Source organism: Callithrix jacchus, chromosome 1, assembly GCF_049354715.1.
Source record: "Callithrix jacchus isolate 240 chromosome 1, calJac240_pri, whole genome shotgun sequence".
Classification (NCBI taxonomy): Eukaryota; Metazoa; Chordata; class Mammalia; order Primates; family Cebidae; genus Callithrix; species Callithrix jacchus.
Window position 1 is genome coordinate 141392729 of NC_133502.1, and position 20469 is coordinate 141413197.

General features: G+C 46.9%; 1 protein-coding gene and 1 long non-coding RNA gene across 2 annotated transcripts; one reads left to right on the forward strand and one right to left on the reverse strand.

Moving 5' to 3' along the window:
• Positions 1-26: 26 nt before the first annotated feature.
• ENHO (energy homeostasis associated) lies at positions 27-1938 on the reverse strand. Its single transcript, XM_008998566.4, has 2 exons — positions 1739-1938; positions 27-827 (listed from the first exon to the last, which is right to left on the reverse strand). Exon 2 carries the CDS (start codon positions 674-676, stop codon positions 446-448), a length of 231 nt encoding a protein of 76 aa, XP_008996814.2. The 5' UTR covers positions 677-827; positions 1739-1938; the 3' UTR covers positions 27-445.
• Positions 1156-9567, forward strand: LOC118155394 (uncharacterized). The gene is made up of 2 exons (XR_004745869.2): positions 1156-1366; positions 2945-9567. It is a non-coding gene; the product is annotated as an uncharacterized LOC118155394 (long non-coding RNA).
• Positions 9568-20469: the final 10902 nt, after the last annotated feature.

A 20469-nucleotide genomic window follows, 5' to 3' on the forward strand; every position in this document is an offset into this window, starting at 1 on the left:
CTCAGGAAGAGAAGAAAATCTCAGGGTAGAGCCATAGTTCCATTTATTATCCGGCAAACAGTGGGAGGACCAGGGGAGGGGCCCTGCCTGGACACCCTCCTATTATTGCCATGGGTTCCAGTTTGCTTCCCCAACCTAGAGGGCCTAGAGGTGCTTAGCCTAGGGAAAGAGTGAACTCGGCTTCTGGCACTTGGCCCTTGGGATGGAGCATAGTCCAGATGGCCCTGGCCCTAGCACCAACTCATAAGCCCCCATCCCAGGCCCATCTTCTTAAGTCCACTGAGCTCCTCTTGGGGCCAGGCTGGCTAGACTCTAGACTGCTGGGTCCAGCTCCAAGCAGGCAGACTGAGTTGTGGACCCCCAGCCGGCTGAACTCTGGGATCCTAATTCCAGGCTCTGGGTGAGGTGGACTTAGGTCCGGGGCTCCAGGTTAGGCCAGGGGCCTTCAGGGCTGCAGCAGGTAGCTGCCTTCATGGCTGGGCTTCTGGGGTGGTGGTGCCTTCTCAGGACAGGGGCCAGGGCTGGAGTTGGGACTGGATTCAGAGAGAGAGTCAACATCGGCAGAGCGAGAATGGCAGGCCCAGCAGAGGATGACCCAGAGCAGCAGCAGCAAGAGGCCTACAAGCCCGTTGCAGACAATGGCGATGAGGGCCCCCTGGGAGATGGCTGCCCCCATGACGGGCACCCTCAGACTAGCACAGACAGTGGAGCTGCCTGGATGGTGAGGCCCATGCCGAGGCAGGACTCTGGTATGGCTGGCCTTCCGAGGAGGCTGTGCTGTCTGCGTGATTCCTGGGCAGTGGAGATGTCTACCTGCTGTCCTGAGCCTGTTGGGGGTACAGAGAAAAGGAGAGTGTGGTGAGGAGGGAGGGTGGGGTGAGGCCTAGGAGGAGAGGGGTAGGGAAGAGAGCCTTCCTCCTACATTTCTGGCCTCCCTGGTGAAAGACCTTGGGTCCCAACAGGCTCAAATACCCCACAGAGCCAGCACCCCCCACCCGAAGGCCTGGTTCTGGGCACCTGAATGAGTGTGTAGCCAGCGTGGGAAAGCTGGAGTAGGCAGCCATCATCTCATTCTCCTTAGACCTGGTGGGTATGCCCTGGCCCTGCCCATCAAGCTTGCAGCCCTCAAAAGCCCTCTGTTGGTAGGTGGGACCCAAGCAGCCCTCGGCCCAAGAGGATGGGGGCTGTGAGCAGCTCCGGTTTGGCCTGGGCACCTCCTCTCCCCAGGACTCCAGCCAGCCCGACCAGGAGACCTCCAGAGGCGCCAGCTCACACAGAGGGAACTTTGTGAGGCCCTGGGAGGCATGTGCAGGCTCTGTGCATCCAGGGCTGTGTGTCTCCATGAGGGGCTGCCTCTCTGAGTCAGGTGTGTGTGTCTGGAGTCTCCCTGTCCCTCCGTTGGATGTGTGCCTGTGCCTATGCACACCTACCTCTGCGTGTGTGGCTGTCTCTCCGTGTGTCCCCATCTCTGAGTGTGTCTCCTGTGTGTCTCGTTTCTCTCCCAGTGTGTCTCTGTGTATCTCTGCATCAGTCTCTGTGTCTGTCTCTCTCTTCCAGGCTATGTCCCCCTGTGTTCCCATGGACGTGTCCCTCTCCCCTTCTACGTGGGGTCTTTTCAGGGGTTCCTGTGTCTCTTTGTGTCCGTCTCTCTCCGCGGCTGTGTGTCTCTGTCTCTTTATCTCCATCTTCGGGTCGCAGGTTCTTGGCCTCCGTGCCCGTGGCGGGAGGCCCTCCTTACCTGAGTTGAGCCTGGTGCGCGCCCGCGGGAGGGTCCGGGGCAGCGGGATGCTCGGCGCCGACTAAGGCTCAGGAGCCTGCGGGCGGGGGGCGGCGAGAGGCGGGAGGCCAGCAGAGGCGACGTCCGCTCCCCTGGCCCTCCCCCTCTGCCGCGCAGCCTCCGCCGGCCGCTCCCGCCGCGGCGCGACCGGGGCGGCCTCTGCCGCGGGCGGTCTGCGGCGAGCGGGCACCTCCTCCCCTTGGGGCCGCACCTCCCCCGCGGCCGCGGCTGCTCGCTCGCTCGGCAGCGCTCGGGCGGCGGCGGCGGGAGCTGCGCGGGGTTCGGCTGGGCTCGGCTGCGTTCGGCTGAGCTCGGCTGCGTTCGGCTGAGCTCGGCTGCGTTCGGTTGGGCTCGGCCGGGCTCGGTCGCCAGCAAAAACAGCGAAGAGCCCCGCCTCTTGGGAGGCCGGCGGCCTGCGGTCCGGGGGCGGAGCTATCCTCGCGCCGCTGCCGCCACTCAATTGGCTGGCCGAGCCCCGATTCCCGCACCACCGGTGGTGTGCTGGGGTGGCGACCTGCCCGCCTCTGGTGCCGGCGCGGGGCGGGAGTGGGGCTGAAGGAGTAGCTGGCCCAGGGTCTTTCCCGGGAGAGGGATTGGGGTGGGGAGGGTGCGAGGCCTACCCTTAGGTAGGGATTTCTTGCACCCTCTACACCTGGAAGGGTTGTACATCCCGCATCCAAGAAAGGCCAAGGCCTCTGCATGTCCACATGTGAGGAAACCACCCCTCTGTATCTGGGAGAGGTCTCTAAGCCTGTCTTCCGGAAGAAGGCACCGGGTCCCCACACCTGGCAGGAGACTTAACCTCCTCAGTTAGGGAATCGCCTATGGTGCAGTCGCGCACTTGCCTCTGCCACCTGGGTGTGGACTCTGCACTCCCACTTTAGAGGGCCGCATGTTCCCTGGCCCTACGAGGTGTGAAAGTCCCTGGAAACGCAGGCTCTTTGGACACATTTACTGAGTTCCCACCCAGTGTTGGTCGCAGGCTTGCTGCCGGGCTGTTGGGGAGCCTGGGACAGAAATGGAGTGTCCTGAGCAATGGTTCCGCCCTGGCTGGAATAGGTGCAGGCATGGTGGAAGTCCTACCTCGTCATCCTAAAAGCTCCCCTAAGAAGAAGATAGCTTGGACAGGAGCAGTGAGGTAGACCTCTTCCACCCCGATGCTTACAGGCCAGTGATTGTCACCTATTCTGATCCCGGCCCTCTTCTCATCGCGCTCTACATGCTCTCCTTGGAGGATCACATCCTTGAAGTTATCATGAAGACTCCCAGTGCGCCCAAGTCTAGCCTTAACTTCTCTCTGGAATCCTAGACTCATATAACTAAGTGCCTACTGGAATTGGGGCGGTATTGATTCCTGGTTCACTTACTAACTTTGTGATTGAGAAGTTATTTAATCTCTCTTAGCCTCAGCTTTGTCATCTGTAAAATGGTGGTAATAATAGCTACCTCTCAGGGTTGTTATTCACTAATTTATACCAAATCGACCACATCTCAGCAAATGTCAGCCGACACTGCCCCAAGGACCATGTGACTAAGAGGCCCCTTCCCCCAAGGCCATGGAATTCACATAGGACCCCTAAAAATCCAGATGCTATCTTGAAAAGAAGAAAGGGAAGACTGAGTCATCCAAAGCTACCAAAGTACTTAGAGACTGTTTAAAATAAATTATAGGATCCTATAGAGTTTACCAGAGTGGATTACTTTTAGCTCCCCCCAGCCACTGCCCATTACGCAGCAGGGTGAGGGCATTGTGAGAAAGATCAGACTAGTTATAGGAAATGGAGGAGACTTAAATCATTGCACATCTGACTGTAATGTGAGCAAATTTTGTGACCCAGCTGCAGGAGTTCAGATTTTATGCTGAAAACAGTGGGGAGCCACTGAAGAATTTTGAGAAGAGTAATGTGATCATATCCAGAAATTAGTAGGATGATTTGGGCTATGGTGTGGGATGGGGGGGCTTGAAAGCATTTGAGAGTGAAGGCAAGGATTAATGATGAGGGACTGAACTGATGGAGTGGAAAAGGAGTGGAGAGAAAATGAGAGCATTGAGGATATTTGGGAGCTACTGTTGGTGGGACTTAGAGGTCTAGAGGATACGGGAGGTAAGCAGGAAAGAAAAGTCTGGGGTAATTCCCAGGTTAGTGACTAAGGATATTGTGATGCCATTTACTGAACAGGCCTCAGGTTTAGGAGAGAGGTCCAGGCTAAAGATAGTATTTTGTGAGTTATCAGCAAAAGAGTGATAGTTAAATGAGAAAAATAGATGAGCTTACCCAGGGAGAGTGAGAGCTAGTTTAAGCAAAAAGATAAATGTATAATCAGATACTAGAACCTAAAGGCAAGGATGACTCAGGAACAATTGAAACTGAGAGATCAAAAGCCACCCAAAAGAGTTCTCTCTCTACCTCTCATCTCTGTTAATTTCTGCCTGTCTCCATTTCCTTCCCTGGCCCTTGCCCCTATCCTCCCCATCCCCAGACTGACTTTTACAATATTCTCCTAGTTTACATGGTAAAAATCGGGACTTCAGACAATTCTAAAGTTTTAAAGTTTACTGTGTAGGCAACCAAAGAGACTGGCTGCTGCTGCCAGCTCCTCCTCTCGTCCTCCTCCTCTTTTTTTTTTTTTTTTTTTTTTGGTTTGCAAAATTTTCAGGAAATATTTTGATTCAACTTAGATGCTTATCTTTGGAATAGTCAATCATAGTCAAGGGATGAAGAGCAAATTGATTAACATGATAACTGTATGGGCAGTGGGGAGGTGGAGGTGGTGGTTTCCAGGGGAAGGAACACCATAAAGAAGCAAAATGGCAGCTGTCCATACAGTCCACCCTTTGTTTGCCCAACACATCATTTCCTATTATATGATTCCAAAAAGGCCCTCACCTACATAATTCATCCCACAATACAAATGCCAATAAACTCATCTTCTTTCCAATGGAGAACAACTCAGTGACACATCCAGCTGCTGCTTCTGGAGATCATAGCATAGGACCACCGTTCTTCAGATATAGGTCCTCTGGGTAATGTCCCTTCATGCTCTAGTGAGGTCTCCATGAGGTATGAAGTGTGGCTTCTAATAATCCCAGTACCTTTTAACTGCCTTTGAACTATCTTTAAACTACTCCCCCTAAGAAAAAGTCCTGATATGTAGAGATAGAAGAAATAGAGAATAAAGTGGGGTGAAAAGGAAGCACTGTGGATTGGTCATTAACCCAGAACATCATCTACTATAGATTTTTTTGGCCATTAAAAATAATGAAATTATTATTTCATTGATGAAATAATGAAATTATTATTTCATTGATGAAATAATGAAAGTCTAGGAAGTCTCATGGCATCTGTTTGTTGACTTGCTTCTTTGGCTGTGGAGTTCCTTGGTCAGCCAATTTGGCTGCCTTAGTTTTTGGCCACAAGGTAGAGATCCCTTATCCAGTGTTTTGAGAGGCCCATTATGGAGGATTTCTCTGTGGGGCACTGTACTGATTAGCACTACACCTTCTGGTAATGTTTTACAGATTATCCTGGGATTGAACAATCCCAGAGCTCTACATTTAGGAGAATTGGATAAGGGTTTTTCCACCAACAGATTATGCAATTATTTTAAAACTATAATCAGCTGCCTATTAATTTCATTTGGAGAAATTCCATTTGCTAATAATATGTTTGATTGGTTCTAAGGTGCATTTTTTTCCCAGCTTAAAACAACTATGTAATCAGTATGTGCCTTACAATTAACAGCATGTAATAGTTTTTTTAGCCATATATATATATATTTTTTTTTATTTTTTATTTTTTGAGAAAGAGTCTCGTTCTGTTGCCCAGGCTGGAGTGCAATGACATGATCTCAGCTCACCACAACCTCTACCTCCCGGGTTCAAGTGAATCGCCTGCTTCGGTCTCCCAAGTAGCTGGTACTACAGGCACACACCACCATGCCCAGCTAATTTTTGTGTTTTTTTAGTAGAGTCGGGGTTTCACCATGCTGGCCAGGCTGGCCAGGCTGGTTTTGAACTCCTGACCTCATGATCCACCTGCCTCAGCCTCCAAAGTGCTAGGATTACAGGTGTGAGTGCCCAGCCCTCTTTTTTCTTGGTCAATTATAAAATAACTTGCCTCTTATAATCAGTGGAATCTGAGATTATTAAATATAGCAATTTTATCAGTCAGAGTTCTTTTTCACAAATAATAGAATCCATTCTGGGTAAAGCAGAAAAAGGATTTGTTAGAAGAGATTATTTAGCTCAAAACTGTTAGGAGGGCTGGGGAAATAGACTTGAGACTAAGATCCTAGGAACAATACCCAAATCATACCACACACCTGATGGAGAAACCACAGCCGTTGCCACTCCGAATACTAAGTACCAAGAGTTCAACTTGGAATAGGGCTGCCAATTTTACAAGCCCTATGGCCCTTCTGGGATAGAAACTCAAGATTGCAATCACTGGGAAACCACTGCTGTTGCCGCTACCACCCCCAAAAGCTGGACACTTGCGTTACTATCGGCAACGGCAGAAATTGAAGCCCCATGTCTAACCTGCTTCCTACCTATATCAATCAGAATTAGCTAGTTAACACAGTAATTACAAACAACCTTCAAATCTTGCTGACTTTAAACAAGAAAAAGGTATTCCTTCTTCATGCCATAGTTTCAGCATGCAGGGGGTGGGAGGTGGGGTGGGGAAGTCTTACTCACTCTGGCCACTCAAGGATCCAAGCTGTTTGAGGCTCCACCATCCTATGATGAAGCTGCCTTCTTGACCTTCTTGACATGAGCTTTCAGGGTTTGCCATGGCAGGAGAAAAAAGTAAGGACAAGCATACACTGGCTTTTGCTCACATTGCATTGATCAAAAGAAATCTCACAGCCATACCTAACATCAAGGGACAGGGAAAGTACAGTCTTCCTAGTACTCAAAAGGAGAGAGGACCCAGAGATATTGGTGAACTTCAGTGTTTTCCTCACTCATATTGCTCACTTCCAAATGGAAGTTTCACGTGGGTGAAGTGTCATCCTTGTAAACAATGGTATGCTGCGAATATTAGTTGTGACTTCTATACTGAGTAGGCTGGATTTTGAAATGAGAATTTTCCCATATAAAAAAACTGTATGAAAGGTGAAGGAATACAACAGATTTCTGCTACCATAATCAATACCAGAATTTTACAGAATCATGCTTCTAGAATCTCTAGGTTTACCAAGATGATTCAGGGCCTGAGCACACTTTTGTAGCGATTTCTCATTTTTAGCTCTATGTCTGGGTCTTTTTCAGTCCCCTTTGACTATGCCTTGTGGCTTCATAGGAAATCAAAGGCTGGGCTAAAAGAGCTGGGATCCTTTCTTCTTCCATCTGCCCTGGAATGATGCCCTTGCTTCGCCCCATTCCAGTCAATGCACTTTAATATGGGAGGCACCATCACATTTGCCTGCCAAGGTGGGGACAAGAAGGATTTTCCAATGCCGAATCTTCCAGTGTATCTCCAGCCCGATTGCTAGGCTCTCAGAGTTTCCTAATCAGGGTATTAACATTAGAGAGCAGCAAATAACCCAGCTCCTGAAATTCAGCAAGGCGCATAATTGTCTCACTCCTAGTAATCTGAGGTTAAGGCTGAACCAAATTTCCTTATCCAAGTGAAATGCTTACTGCATTGTCCCCTAACTGCTCACAGACCACCCTTTTGGATAACTCATTTTTGTTGTCTTGACTTTTTATTACTGTTTTCTCTCTCTCTCTCTCTCTCCTCTCTCTCTCTCTCTCTCGTCTCACTTTGTCACCCAAGCTGGAAGTACAGTGGGGAAGTCTCGGCTCACTGCAACCTCTGCCTTCTGGGTTCAAGCAATTCTCCTGCCTCGGCTTCCCAAGTTAGCTGGGGCCATAGGTACCCACCACCATGCCCGGCTAATTTTTATATTTTTAGTAGAGATGGGGTTTCATCATGTTGGCCAGAGACTGGTCTTGAACTTCTGACCTCAAGTCATCCACCCATCTTGGCCTCCCAAAGTGCTGGGATTACAGATGTGAGCCACTGCACCCAGCCTATTACTGTATTTTCAAGAGCTTCAGCTTCAGTTGGCATATGAGCTAAGACGAGACAACAGGTGCTAGTTTAACTAATTGCTTTGCTACAACATAAAAAGTACTTCCAGGTTCCCAGGCTGGGATGAGGAGATCCTTACTGCTCCTCTATACATCTCAACTTAGTTCCTCACTTAAAGTTCTGTCATTTAGAATACTTTGGTCCTGATACCTAATTTATGTGTTGTTGCAAGTCAAAGAAACCTAACTTGAACTAGTTTAGGCAGAAGGGGATTTATTTTCAGAAAACTATAGTGTTTCACAGAATCCTAGTGCAAGAATAGGGCTGGAACTTGGGAACAACTGGATTTGGCTATCTGAATGTCGTCAGGACTCTATCGCTCATCTTTGCACCCTTCTCCTTGCTTCCTCTCACTCCCTCTCTCTCTTTCTCTTTCCTTCTCTCTCTCCCTCTCCATCTCTCCCTCCTTCCCTCCCTTCCTCCATCCTTCAACTTCCCTCTCTAGTCTATATAATATTAAAACCAGCTCCTGACAATTATCAAACTTTACGGCTTACAACCCAGGTACCCAATAAGATGTTGGCTCTTCTTCAGTTCCAACTCCAGCTTATCCTTCTCCGTTTCAGTTCCATAATTCCGCAGGACTTGCTCTCATCAGCCTGGCTTTGGAGAGATGCCATTCCCTGCACCAGTGATCTGTTGGGGGAGGTCATAAGACCGTGGCTTCCATGATAACCATAAGGGTGGTTCCCACCAGAAGGGGATGCCTTCCAGACATAACATAAAGGAGTCCACCATGCTAACTTTTATGGATACAGGGGAAAAGATAAATCTGCAAAGTAGATAATAAAGGATATGTCAGAGAGGCAGAAGGAAAACTGGGGACTCCATAATTTTGGGCAAGCCAAGAAAGGACAGAGATTCAAGAAAGAAGGAGGGGTCATTAATCCAAAATTTCAAAGACTGAAGTAGTTCTTGTAGAAAAGGAACCGTGGGACTTAAGAATAAAGAGGCTGTTGATTATCCTGACAAGAAGTAGTTCTAGTGGGCAGTAGGAAATGGAATTGGGATATGTAGTGAAAACGAGAGTTTAGTGGTTTCCAGAGTGAGTAAGAAGTGAATCCCAGCACTTTGAAAGTCTGAGGTTGGAGTATCACTTGAGGCCAGGAGTTTAAGTCCAGTCTGGGTAACATAGCAAGAGCCTGACTCTACAAAAAAAAAAAAAAATTAGCCAGGCGTGGTTATTACAGGCACACCTGTAATCCTAGCTACCCAGGAAGCTGATAAGGGAGGATTGCCTGAGCCTTGGAGCTGGTAACTGCAGAGAGCCATGATTGCGCCACTGAACTCCAGCCTGGGTGACAGAGCAAGACTGTCTTAAAAAAAAAAAAAAAAACAAAAACAGATACTACATAGACAATTCTTTTTTTTTTTTTTTAAGAGCCAACTAATTTTTTATGAGAAAAAATCAAACGTATACATCCTAAGTGTAATATTTCCAAATTTTTTAAAAAGTACAGCATGTGAAATTATATTTCCATATTTTCAATTTGCTCATGTTTGCTGAAATCATTCTATTTATGGGAATGAATGGAATTTTTAAATATATACTGATGTGACTGGCTCATCTTGTCTTACCTTGCTTTGAAGGAAACCAGCTCTTATTGGAAAAAGACAACAAGGTAAACTAAGAATGGGACTTAAACAAAAAAAAGTTTATGAAGCAAAACAACCCTACAAGAACAAAAAGCAGGAACAACTCTCTTTTAAACACATGTTATCATTAAACTCTGGGGACTTTATGCAACTGGGTGCCTGAGCAATATCCACGGTGCCATGCCTTACAAATGAGTAGTGTGCTAAGTTTCTCTTTCATTATTTGGAATGAAGAACATTTTTTCTTAGACTCAAATATTCCACTGGATAGGAGGATTCTCTGGTTGACAAAATTCAGAATGTTATACTGAACCCCAAGTTTCTCTTCAAAGAATCAGTATGTCAGTATGTTCAGCTCTCTTATTCTTTAATTCTCCATTTTAAAACTCAACTTCCTTGTAATTCGAGTAAACAACCTTTTCCACTGGTTCTAATCAGTAGCTTACACCTGTTTCCCTGGCCCCAGGCTCCATCCTGACTCATCCCAATCACCTGCTCCAGTACCGGCTCTGACCCGCCCATAACCGTCCTTCCCGCCAAAACACCCACCCTGCCACTCCAGCTCGGATCTCTGCTCTCTTTAAAATAGCCAATCAGAATTTGTCTAGCTTGTGCAGTCTAACCCTAGCCAATAGGGGAACGACACAGCACCCTGCCCCCCCACCCTCCCACCCCCACCCCCGTCAGGCATAAATACCTCTCCACGCTTGTCCAAGCTTGCCGCTGCCGTTGCTGTGTGAGCCTCACCCCAAAAGACAAGAAATTTCTTTTTTTATTTTTTTATTTATTTATTTTTCTGCTGAGTGATCTGCTGTGAGTCTGATAGGCTTCCCTTTATGGGTAAAGGCAAGAAATTTCTAGTAAGGGAAATTGAGCCTCGCCCCAAAAGGCAAGATATTTCCAGTCAGGGAACTTGAGCGTCACTCTGAAAGGCAAGATATTTCCAGTCAGGGAAACTGAGGCTCACTCCAAAAGGTGAGATATTTCCAGTCAGGGAACTTGAGCCTCACTCCGAAAGGCGAGTATTTCTAGTCAGGGAAACTGAGGCTCATTCCAAAAAGGCGAGATATTTCCAGTCAGGGAAATTGAGCCTTGCCCCAAAAGTCGGAAAAACGTGAGCTAGAGCAATGAAAAAAGATATTCAGAACTTCTCTTTCCCCTCTTCTCGAGGAAGAAAGAGGTATAATCTGTAGAGCTGCAATGGGAGCCTAGGAACGTGAACAACCCCTCCAGCCAAAACCGACCCACAGCGGATCAAAAATTTCCCACCCAAGACCCCCGGTGGACAATAAGCAGCCCACCAAGAAAACATGCAGGAAAATATGCTGGTCTAGGTCTTGAGGATCCTCTTGGGCAGAAAATGTTGAAACTTAATTTTGTCACTAACAATTGGCCAAATATTAACAAGAAAATACAAAAAAAAAAAAAAAATAGAGAACTAGAAAGATAAACCTACTAAAAAGCTTCTAAAAGAGAGAGAGTTCAAGACGGCATGAAACCGTTGAGGTAAACAGGTGGGCTCCTCGAAGTCCGCCCAGAGGATTCAACCCTCCCTGAGGTGGGTCAGGTGGCCTGGCGGATCGTTCCCACCCCCAATTCCTCAGGACCCCTCCACCCATCCTCCCTCCCCCGCTGCCCTACACAGACAATTCTTTCAAGAGAACTGCCTGCTTGTAAAAATTAGGAGGAAAGAATAGATCAGAAAGACATGGAGTCAGAGGAAATTTTTTTATTTTAAATAATTTCTTACATGTTTTTGACATGGCATATTTAAATACTGGTGGAAAGGAATCACATGAAAGGATATAACTGATGATAGTTATTTTTGTTAGTACTTCCCATCTTGCCTGGGCTGTGCAAATCCAGGCAGGCAGGGCCAGGAACAGAAGCTAAGGCCCCGGCCAAAGGTGTGAACCATTTCAACTTTTCCCAAGCCAAATCGGAAAGTAGGGCAAAGAGAGGAGGTGCCTGTCTTCAACACTGGATGAGCCAGGTTGGGACCCAGGGCACACACAGGGGCCTGGGATTGTGTGGAGAACAAAGGGTCCCAAGGCTGGAGCCAGTCCTTGGCGGTGGGGGGGCAGGGTGGGCACACAGCGGCTACATCCAGAGACAGGCAGACTTGCTACATGCTCTGACTTCCTCACTTAAAACCCTGCCTGTTGCTTCTCTGCCCACCTTCTGACTCCGTAGTGTCCGTGCCTAGCTGCCACCTGTCGTCTCAGCTCCACTTCCCCACCTCCTGTCGCTGCCCCTGCCTTCCACTCTCATCATCCCTGAAGCTGGCTCACCAAGGTCACTTTCACCTTGTCACTTCCAGTGAATACCTTTTAGTTCTGATCTGTGTTGACTACTTGGAAGCCTTAAGGCTGTTGGTCCTGTTTTGAAACTCTGTCTTCCCGTGTCCTCCATGAAGCCACTCTCTCTGGGAACATTTATTTATTCTTCCTCCTAAAACAACAACTCGTTTATTAAGCACCTAGTCTGTCAGGGCTTTACATTCATTACAGATAATCCTCACCTGGATGCAAGATGGGTTAATGAGACAGGTGAGGAAACCAAGGCTCAAGGAGATCAAAGGGTTTTTCTAAGGCCCCATGGCAACAGGTGATAGAGCCTGTATTAGAACCCAAGTTTGCTCTACTGCCCTCAACTCCAGCTTGTTGTCTGCCTCACCTCTTGGGCCCCTTCTCAACTTCTTTGGTGTGCTGTGCTCTCAGCCCCTACCCTCTTATCCTCACAACTCAAATGAGCACCTCTGTGTCTGTGGTTTCAGTGCCCGTTTTTCCTTTTTCTTTCTATTTTTTCTTTGAGACATAGTCTTGCTCTGTCTTCCAGGCTGGAGTGCAGTGGCGCAGTCTTGGCTCAACCTCCACCTTGGCGGCAACCTCTCCCTCCCCGCTTCAAGCAGTTCTTGTGCCTCAGCCTCCCGAGTAGCTGGGATTACAGGCATGCTCCACCACACCCAGTTAATTTTTGTATTTTTAGTAGAGACAGGGTTTTACCATGTTGGCCAGGCTGGTCTCAAACTCCTGACCTCAAGTGATCTGCCTGCCTTGGCTTCCCAAAGTGCTGGGACTACAGGTGTGAGCCACTGCAGTCAGCCAGTGCCCATTTTTGTGCTGACAATCCTTTCATACTAATGCAGACCTCACTCCCAAGTCCCAGACTGGCATGCATTGTTGTTGTGGCTGCTGCTTATTTTCATTAAGATTTGTGGAGCATTTATAACATGGCAGGTACCTTGCAGGTTTCTTTATATACATTATCTCATTAAATACTTAGAATGGCTGGAGTGGTGGTTCACACGTGTAATTCCAGCACTTTGGGAGGCTGAGGTGGGCAGATCACTTGAGCCCCAGAGTGTGAGATCAGCCTGGGCAATGTGGCAAAACCCCATCTCTACAAAAAATACAACAATACAAGGTGTAGTGGTGAACACCTTTAGTCCCAGCTACTTGGGAGGCTGAGGTGGAAGGATCCCTTGAGTCTGGGAGGTGGAGGTTGCAGTGAGCCAAGATTGAACTCCAGCCTGGCTAACAGTGACACCTTGACTCAGAATTAAAATAAAATAAAAATCCTTACAACAACCCTATGATGTAGTTACTATTATCCTATTTTCCACTTAAGAAAACTGAGCATTAAAGAGATTAATCAGGCTGGGCGCGGTGGCTCAAGCCTGTAATCCTAGCCTGAGCTCAGGAGTTCAAGACCATCCTGGGCAACATGAAGAAACCTCGTCTCTACTAAAAATACAAAAAATTAGCTGGGGGTGGTGGTGTACATCTGTAATCCCAGCTACTTGGGAGGCTAAGGCATGAGAATTGCTTCAAATCGGGAAATGCAGGTTGCAGTGAGTGAAGATTGCACTTCAGCCTGGGTGATAGAGCAAGAGACTGTGTCTAAAAAAAGAGAGAGAGAGAGAATGGCTGGGCGCAGTGGCACACACCTGTAATCCCAGCACTTTGGAAGGCCAAGGTGGGCGGATCACGAGGTCAGGAGTTTGAGACCATCCTGCCAGCATGGTGAAACCCCGTCTCTACTAAAAATACAAAAAAATTAGCTGGGTGTGGTGGCATATGTCTGTAATCCCAGCTACTCAGGAGGCTGTGGCAGGAGAACTGCTTGAACCTGGGAGGCGGAGGTTGCAGTGAGCTGAGATCTTGCCACTGCACTCTAGCCTGGCGATAGAGCGAGACTCCATCTCAAAAAAAAAAAAGGAGAGATTAATGAACTTGTCCCGAGGTCAACAGGAGTCCAGGTTGGTCTGACCCCAGAGTCATTCTCTTAACTGCTGTGCTGACTCAATGTCCTCTCCCAAGAGGTCTCACATTTGATACGTCTGCATCTGAACTCATCTGTCCATTGCCTGGTCAGATATGACTATAGGCAAGTGAGTGAATGTCTGAGCCATAGTTGTTATCAGCTTGCCGAAAGCCTGTTCTCCCACGCTGTTTAAATAAACAGTCCTGTGGCCTTCCAGTCAGCAGGAGCTGCACAAGACTCTTCCGTTTCCCTGCCCTCCCCACCACTCACTCATCAAGACATGGTGACTGTGTGCTCTAAAAGCCCCATTCTCACTGCCCTCGCCCTAGTCCTCTCTTGCCCAGACATAGCAAGAGCCTGCTCTCAGGCCTTCCCCATCATTCATTCAAAGAACCTTCCTTAGGCCTGCTCATTTTCTCAGCCACCATGGGACACACATTCTCTTCCCTCCTAGCCCTCCTTTGCACAGTGCAGAGCAGTCTTTCCAACACACAAAGCTCACCAGGTCTCCCCAGCTCCCTGAACCCCTGACTCTGAGCAGAAGCTTCAGAACCTCAGCCTGGCTTTCAAGCCCCAGACTGTGTGGTCCCACCTCCTCAGCAGCCCCAGCACCCACCTGACCCCCTTCTGAGCACAGGAGCATCTGCACCATGGCTGCCTTCTAATCTGTCCTTTCTCTTGCCCTGCCCCACATGGGTAGGGGATGTCCTCTGTCTCTCCACAGCCTCAGCCCCACTCCCCATATGTGTTTTTCCAGTGTCACTAAGCTCAGTGGTAGGCATGCTAAAGTGTGCAAAATCAGTAATGTCTCTCTATTTCATAAAAACTAAATATATGCTTGGGCAATAATGTGAATGTATTTAATGCCACAGGCTGGTCTTGAACTCCTGGGCCCAAGCAATCCTCTTGCCTCGGCCTCCCAAAGTGCTGGGGTTACAGGTGTGAGCCACTACACCCAGGCACCATTTTAACCAGCCTGGGCAACATAGGGAGACCTGTCTCTACAGTAAATTTAAAAATTAGCTGGACATGGTGGTGTATGCCTGTAGTCCCAGCTACTCAGGAGGCTGAGGTGGGAGGATTGCCTGAGTCCAGGAGGCTGAGGCTGCAGTGAGCCATGATTGCACCACTGTACTCCATCCTGGGCAACAGAGCAAGACCCTGTCTCAAAAAAAAAAAAAAGGTTAAAATGGTAAAACAAAACTAAATATAAATCCTCCCCCAGCATTCTAGTCCCTGGAGGTGGTAGAAAGGTCATTATTGGGCCCTCTCTTTACCCCATCCTCCCCAGCTTACAGAGGGCCTGGGTATATTATGCTGTGATCCCATGGGCTCTGCTGAGATGCCCCTGTTGGGAGCTCAATGTCCAGGAGGCTTGCTTCCTGAGCCCACCCTGCTCCCACTCCTGGGGTACCATTAGGGAATATTAGTGGGTCCCCCCTGCCCATGCAACTACAGACTCAGTCTTTTTTGTGTCTGGATGCTTCACCTCCTCTCCCCTCTCCTTAGTATAATCCTCTCAAGCAGTTTAGGTTTCCAGAAGGCCAGGGTCAAAAAGATGGCTGTGGTTACTTCAGCTATGGGCCTGAGATCTTCCCTACAAGAAACAAGGAGAGAAAAGAAAAAAAGCCTGACCTGAACTTCTGCACAAGACAGGAAAGGGAAGAGTGTGACTCCTGGTCAGTGATCCTGACACACCACCTCCTGCAGTAGGCAGTCCAACCCCTTGAGGGCAGAAATCAAAGGGTATCCTTCCCTGCACATGCAGACAGTCACTGACAAACACGCACACATACAGCCCACAAAGCAGAGACATGTATCATCCAAGCAAAGATGTATGTACAGACAAGCCTACCCACAGTCACAGGCATGCAAATAAAAACACACATCCACACAGAAACACACATGATTATACCAACTACACACACACCACATGGCCAGGAAAACACATGAAGAGATTCACAGGTCTCCATCACACACACACACACACACACACACACACACACGTGCATGCACACAAAGATAAGCCTACCTACAGAGTCACGTAATAGGTGTCAGCAAATGTGTTCCAGACCAATGACTAAAGGAAGAAGTCAGATAGACATGGATCAGTTTAGAGATTGGAAGAATGTGTATACATGGAGGAGGACAGACTCGGGGAGAGAAAGCCAGGTAAACATAGGAAAGAGAGAGATCCTGATACCAAGAAAGGAGGGTCATGGGTAATTATCAGGTGCCAACCTCTTGCTCAGCCCTCATTGATTCATCTATGCATTAACAGTTACTGAGCTGAGTCCTCTACTGGGCCCCAGCCCTATCCTCACATATGCACAGCCTGGGAGAGAGAGAGACCTGTCCATGAGGAACTATCACACAGAGAGGCAGGTGCTATGGTGGGGGATGCACATGCCCCTCTGGGCAGCAGTGGAGGGCAGATAACAGGGGAACATGAGTAAAACGTTGAATATATAGGAGTTGGCTGGATGAAAGGGATGGATGCAGAGGTCACCTTGGGCCAAGGAAACAGCATATAGGAAGATGTAAACATTAGTTTCCTTTTGCGGCTGTAACAAATTACCATAAACGTAGTGGCTTCAAAAACACAGTCTGGGCGTGGTGGCTCACCTCTATGATCCCTGCACTTTAGGAGGCTGAGGTGGGTGGATTACCTGAGGTAAGGCGTTCGAGACCAGCTTGACCAACATGGTGAAACCCTGTCTCTTTTGTAAAAATACAAAAAGTCAGGTGCCTGTAATCCCAGCTACTTGGGGAGGCTGAGTCAGGAGAATCGCTTGAATCCGGGAGAGGAGGTTGCAGTGAGCTGAGATTGTGCCACTGCACTCAGCCTGGGTGACAGAGACTTGGTCTCAAAAAAAAAACCAAAAACAAAAAACACAGATTTATTATCTTACAATTCACTGCTCAGAGGTCTGAAATCAGTTTCAGTGGATTAAAGTCAATGTGTTGGCAGGGCTTGTTCTTTCTGTAGGCTCCAAGAGGAGAATGTATTTCCTTGCCTTTTCAGCATCTAATGGTTGCCTGCATTCCTTGGCTTTTGGACCAGTACTCCATCCTCAAAGCACAGCATTCCAGTCTCTGCTTCCATCATCCCACTGCTGTCTCCCTTGACTCCTCCTACCTCCCTCTCTCCTGTTGGGACCATTGTGATTTTATCACCCCACCCCAGATAATCCAGGATAATCTGATCTCAAGATCCTTGACCACATCTGCAAAGTCTCTTTTGGCTTATAAGGTAATATTCACAGGTTATGGGAATTGGGATGTGGATATCTTGGGGACCACTATTCAGTCTATCTCAAGGGGAGTGTTATATTATCTCACAGTCTTTAAAATGACCTCCAATTTTATCATCAGGTTGAAGATAAGGAATGGGAGGCTCACAGAAGTTAAGTGATTTGCCTTCGACAGGCAGACAGATAGATAGATCATAAACGTTTTTTAAAACAGACAAAAGAATACAAAGAAAAATGCAACAGTGCTCAAAACCTCACCACCCAGAAATGATCAGTATTACATTTTGTAACCATATACATAATATAGAGAAAGAAGCATTGAAAGAGAGAGGTTAGAAAGAGAGCCAACAGGTAGAAAAAATAAGAATGTGACTGTTCTCATAGTCCTAATGGGACATACTGTAGAAACTATTTTTTAACCAAAAGTAGAAAATGTACATTTATTTGAGTTTAATAGAGGAAAAAGAAACTGAAGTGAAAATGAAGGAACAGCTGAGGTATTCTTCACCTTAAAAGAATAGTCATTCCTAAAAGACCTCTCTCAAACACCATTTCAATTAAGAGGTTGGGCCAGGTGCAGTGGCTCACACCTGTAATCCCAACACTTTGGGAGACCTAGGCGGCAGGATCACTTGAGCTCTGGAGATCAAGACCAGGCTGGGCAGCATAGAGAGACCCTGTGTTTACAAAAAAAATAAAAATAAAAATTAGCCAGGCATAGTGGCACATACCTGTGGTCTCAGCTACTTGGAAGGCTGAGGCAGGAGAATTGCTTAAGACCAGGAGGTCAAGGATAGCACCATGGTATTCCAGCCAGAACAACAGAGCAAGACCCTGCCTCAAAAATAAAAAGGAGGTTGGACACATCTTTGTAGCAATGTGTAGGAAAATAAATAAATAGGAGGTTGGAGTGGGATTTTACCATTATACTCTGATTTTATTTGCTGTTTATTGACTCAGCTATGAACAAATATGTGATTAGTACTTCTGCTCTCCTTGCCACCCCACATCTCCATTCCAGACTGTGCATGTAACCTTTGATTCCCCCAGGACTTTACTAAAAGCCTACTGTTGACCAGAAGCCTTACTGATAACATAAACAATTGATTCGCACATATTTTATATGTTACATATATTATATACTCTATTCCTACAATAAAGCTAGAGAAAAGAAAATGTTAAGAAAATAATAAGGAATTAATAATATATTAATATTTACTATTTATTAAGTGGAAGTGGATCATCATAAAGCTCTTCATCCTTGTCTTCATGTTGAGGAGGCTGAGGAGGAGGAGGAAGAAGAGGAGGGGTTGGTCTTGCTGCCTCAAGGGTGGCAGAGACAGAAGGGGGAGAGGGAGGCAGGAGAGGCAGGCACTCTTGGTGTAACTTTTACTGATTTTTATCAGCGAATAAGTGGACCTGCACAGTTCAAACTTGTGTTGTTCAAAGGTCAACAGTATTCACATTGTTTGCAATTAAAATTCCCACGGTGTAATCTTAGCCTAAATGGAATTAAGGTTAATTCCTTAATGGAATTAATGTTACCACCTCTTCTTTACCATGAATCTCCCTTCCTCAGTTCCTGAATTTGACTAATCTCTTGGCTGACTGGATTTTGTCACTAAGTAGTCTTCCCTGGAAAGGTTCATGAGTACACCATCCCCCAAATTCATGATTGAGACAAACCACTCTGTTGGTTATGATTTAGGGTGACAATTTTTTACCCTCAGAACTCTGCAGATATTGCTTCATTGTCCTTATTTGTCAAATGCTACCTTGGAGAAGTCTGAGACCAGACTGAATTTTCCCCCTTCCTCATTGTAAACAAATGACTTACTTCTTCTGCCTAGGTGCCTTAAGTATTCCTACTTTAGCCCCAAAATTTGGTAACTAAATCAATGTGTCATTTTTCTTTTTCAGAGGGGACGGTCTCACTATGCTGCCCAGGATGGCCTCAAACTCCTGGGCTCAAGTGATCCTCCCACTTAAGTCTCCCAAAGTGGTGGCATTACAGGTGTGAGCCACCTAGCCCAGCCAAATCAATATGTCTTAATGTCAATTATTCTATGTCAATTTTTCTGGTATATAGTATACCCCTTTCAATCTGAATATTCAGTTCTTTCATTTCAAGGGAAGATTTCTGTATTTCATCCCTTAATATCCTTTTATGTTCTATTTTTAGAACCCCTACTTTAGGACTGTTAATAGTTAAGCTTATGGTAGCTTGTCTTTGTCCTATTATCTTCTAATTGCTTTAATATCTTTATCTTTTCCCACCACTTTTACTCTCAAAATCTCAAGCCTTTCCTAGACAACATTATTTTGATTATTACTATTTTTTTTTTTTTAGACAGAGTCTCCCTCTATCACCCAGGCTGGAGTGCAGTGGCCCAATCTCAGCTCACTGCAACCTCTGCCTCTTGGGCTCAAGTGACTCTTCGGCCTCAGCCTCCTGATCAGCTGGGACTACAGGTGCACACCACCATGTTCAGCTAATTTTTTTGTATTTTTTTTTAGTAGAGACAGGGTTTCTACTAAACCAGATTGGCTAGGATGGTCTCAATCTCTTGACCTCATGATTCGCCGGAGTTGGCCTCCCAAAGTACTGGGATTACAGGCATGAGCCACAGTGCCCGGCCTATTTTGATTTTTAACCAATATCTAATGGTTAAAGTCTGTTAATGTCTATTATATTAATATCTATTGTGTTTTTCTGTTTCTAGTTTATTACATCTTTAATATATGATTTCAGTCCTCTACTATTTTACTTACTTCTCTAATCTCCCTTTTGTCTCATTCACTGTTTTATCATCTTGTCTGAGTTCTTTGTTCTCCTGATTTCATGCTATTAATAAGGCCTTCCATAACAGGAAGGATTTTCCAGGACTCTGCTTTTATTCCTTTGGGTGTGTTTTCTTCTAGATTGGGGTCTTCATCTGTTTTTATCATCATCTTCCTTGCTCCCTTCCTCCTCCCCCTTCCTTCTTTCTTCGTTTCTTCCATGGTCTCTCCTTCCTTTCTCCATTTTGGCTGTGGTCTTGGGGCCTAAAGGCCATGCCATTTCCTTTCCTCTTACTCTTCTCTGCTGGGGCCCATGTTTAGCCAATCTCTTCCTGCCCTGGTGTGCAGTCCCTGGAGCCCCTTCCCATCTTATCGTTTCCCATTTATCTCCCTTGGAGGGTATGGTTTGCAGGCTGGCTGTTGCTTTTTTTGCAGGGGGCTGTTGTTGCCCCATCACCCATGACTTCTATGGCCTGAGGATGCCTGGCTAGGGCTACCTGCTGTCCTTGATGGGGCCTGAGTGCTGTCCCTGCTCTGAGACCCTGTTAGACGTCTTGCTCCAACTGGTGAGTGGGGCACAGCCTATTCCTGTAGGTACTGGCTTGTCCCCGCCAACCCCATCCCCAGGAAGACACCAAGCCATGCAGCTCTTCTTGCTTCTCCTGAGGTCTCACGGAGAAACACAGAGGCCTCT

Excerpts from the sequence above, each read along its gene's own strand:
- ENHO (XM_008998566.4), bottom strand. The coding sequence starts at position 676 with ATGGGGGCAGCCATCTCCCAGGGGGCCCTCATCGCCATTGTCTGCAAC.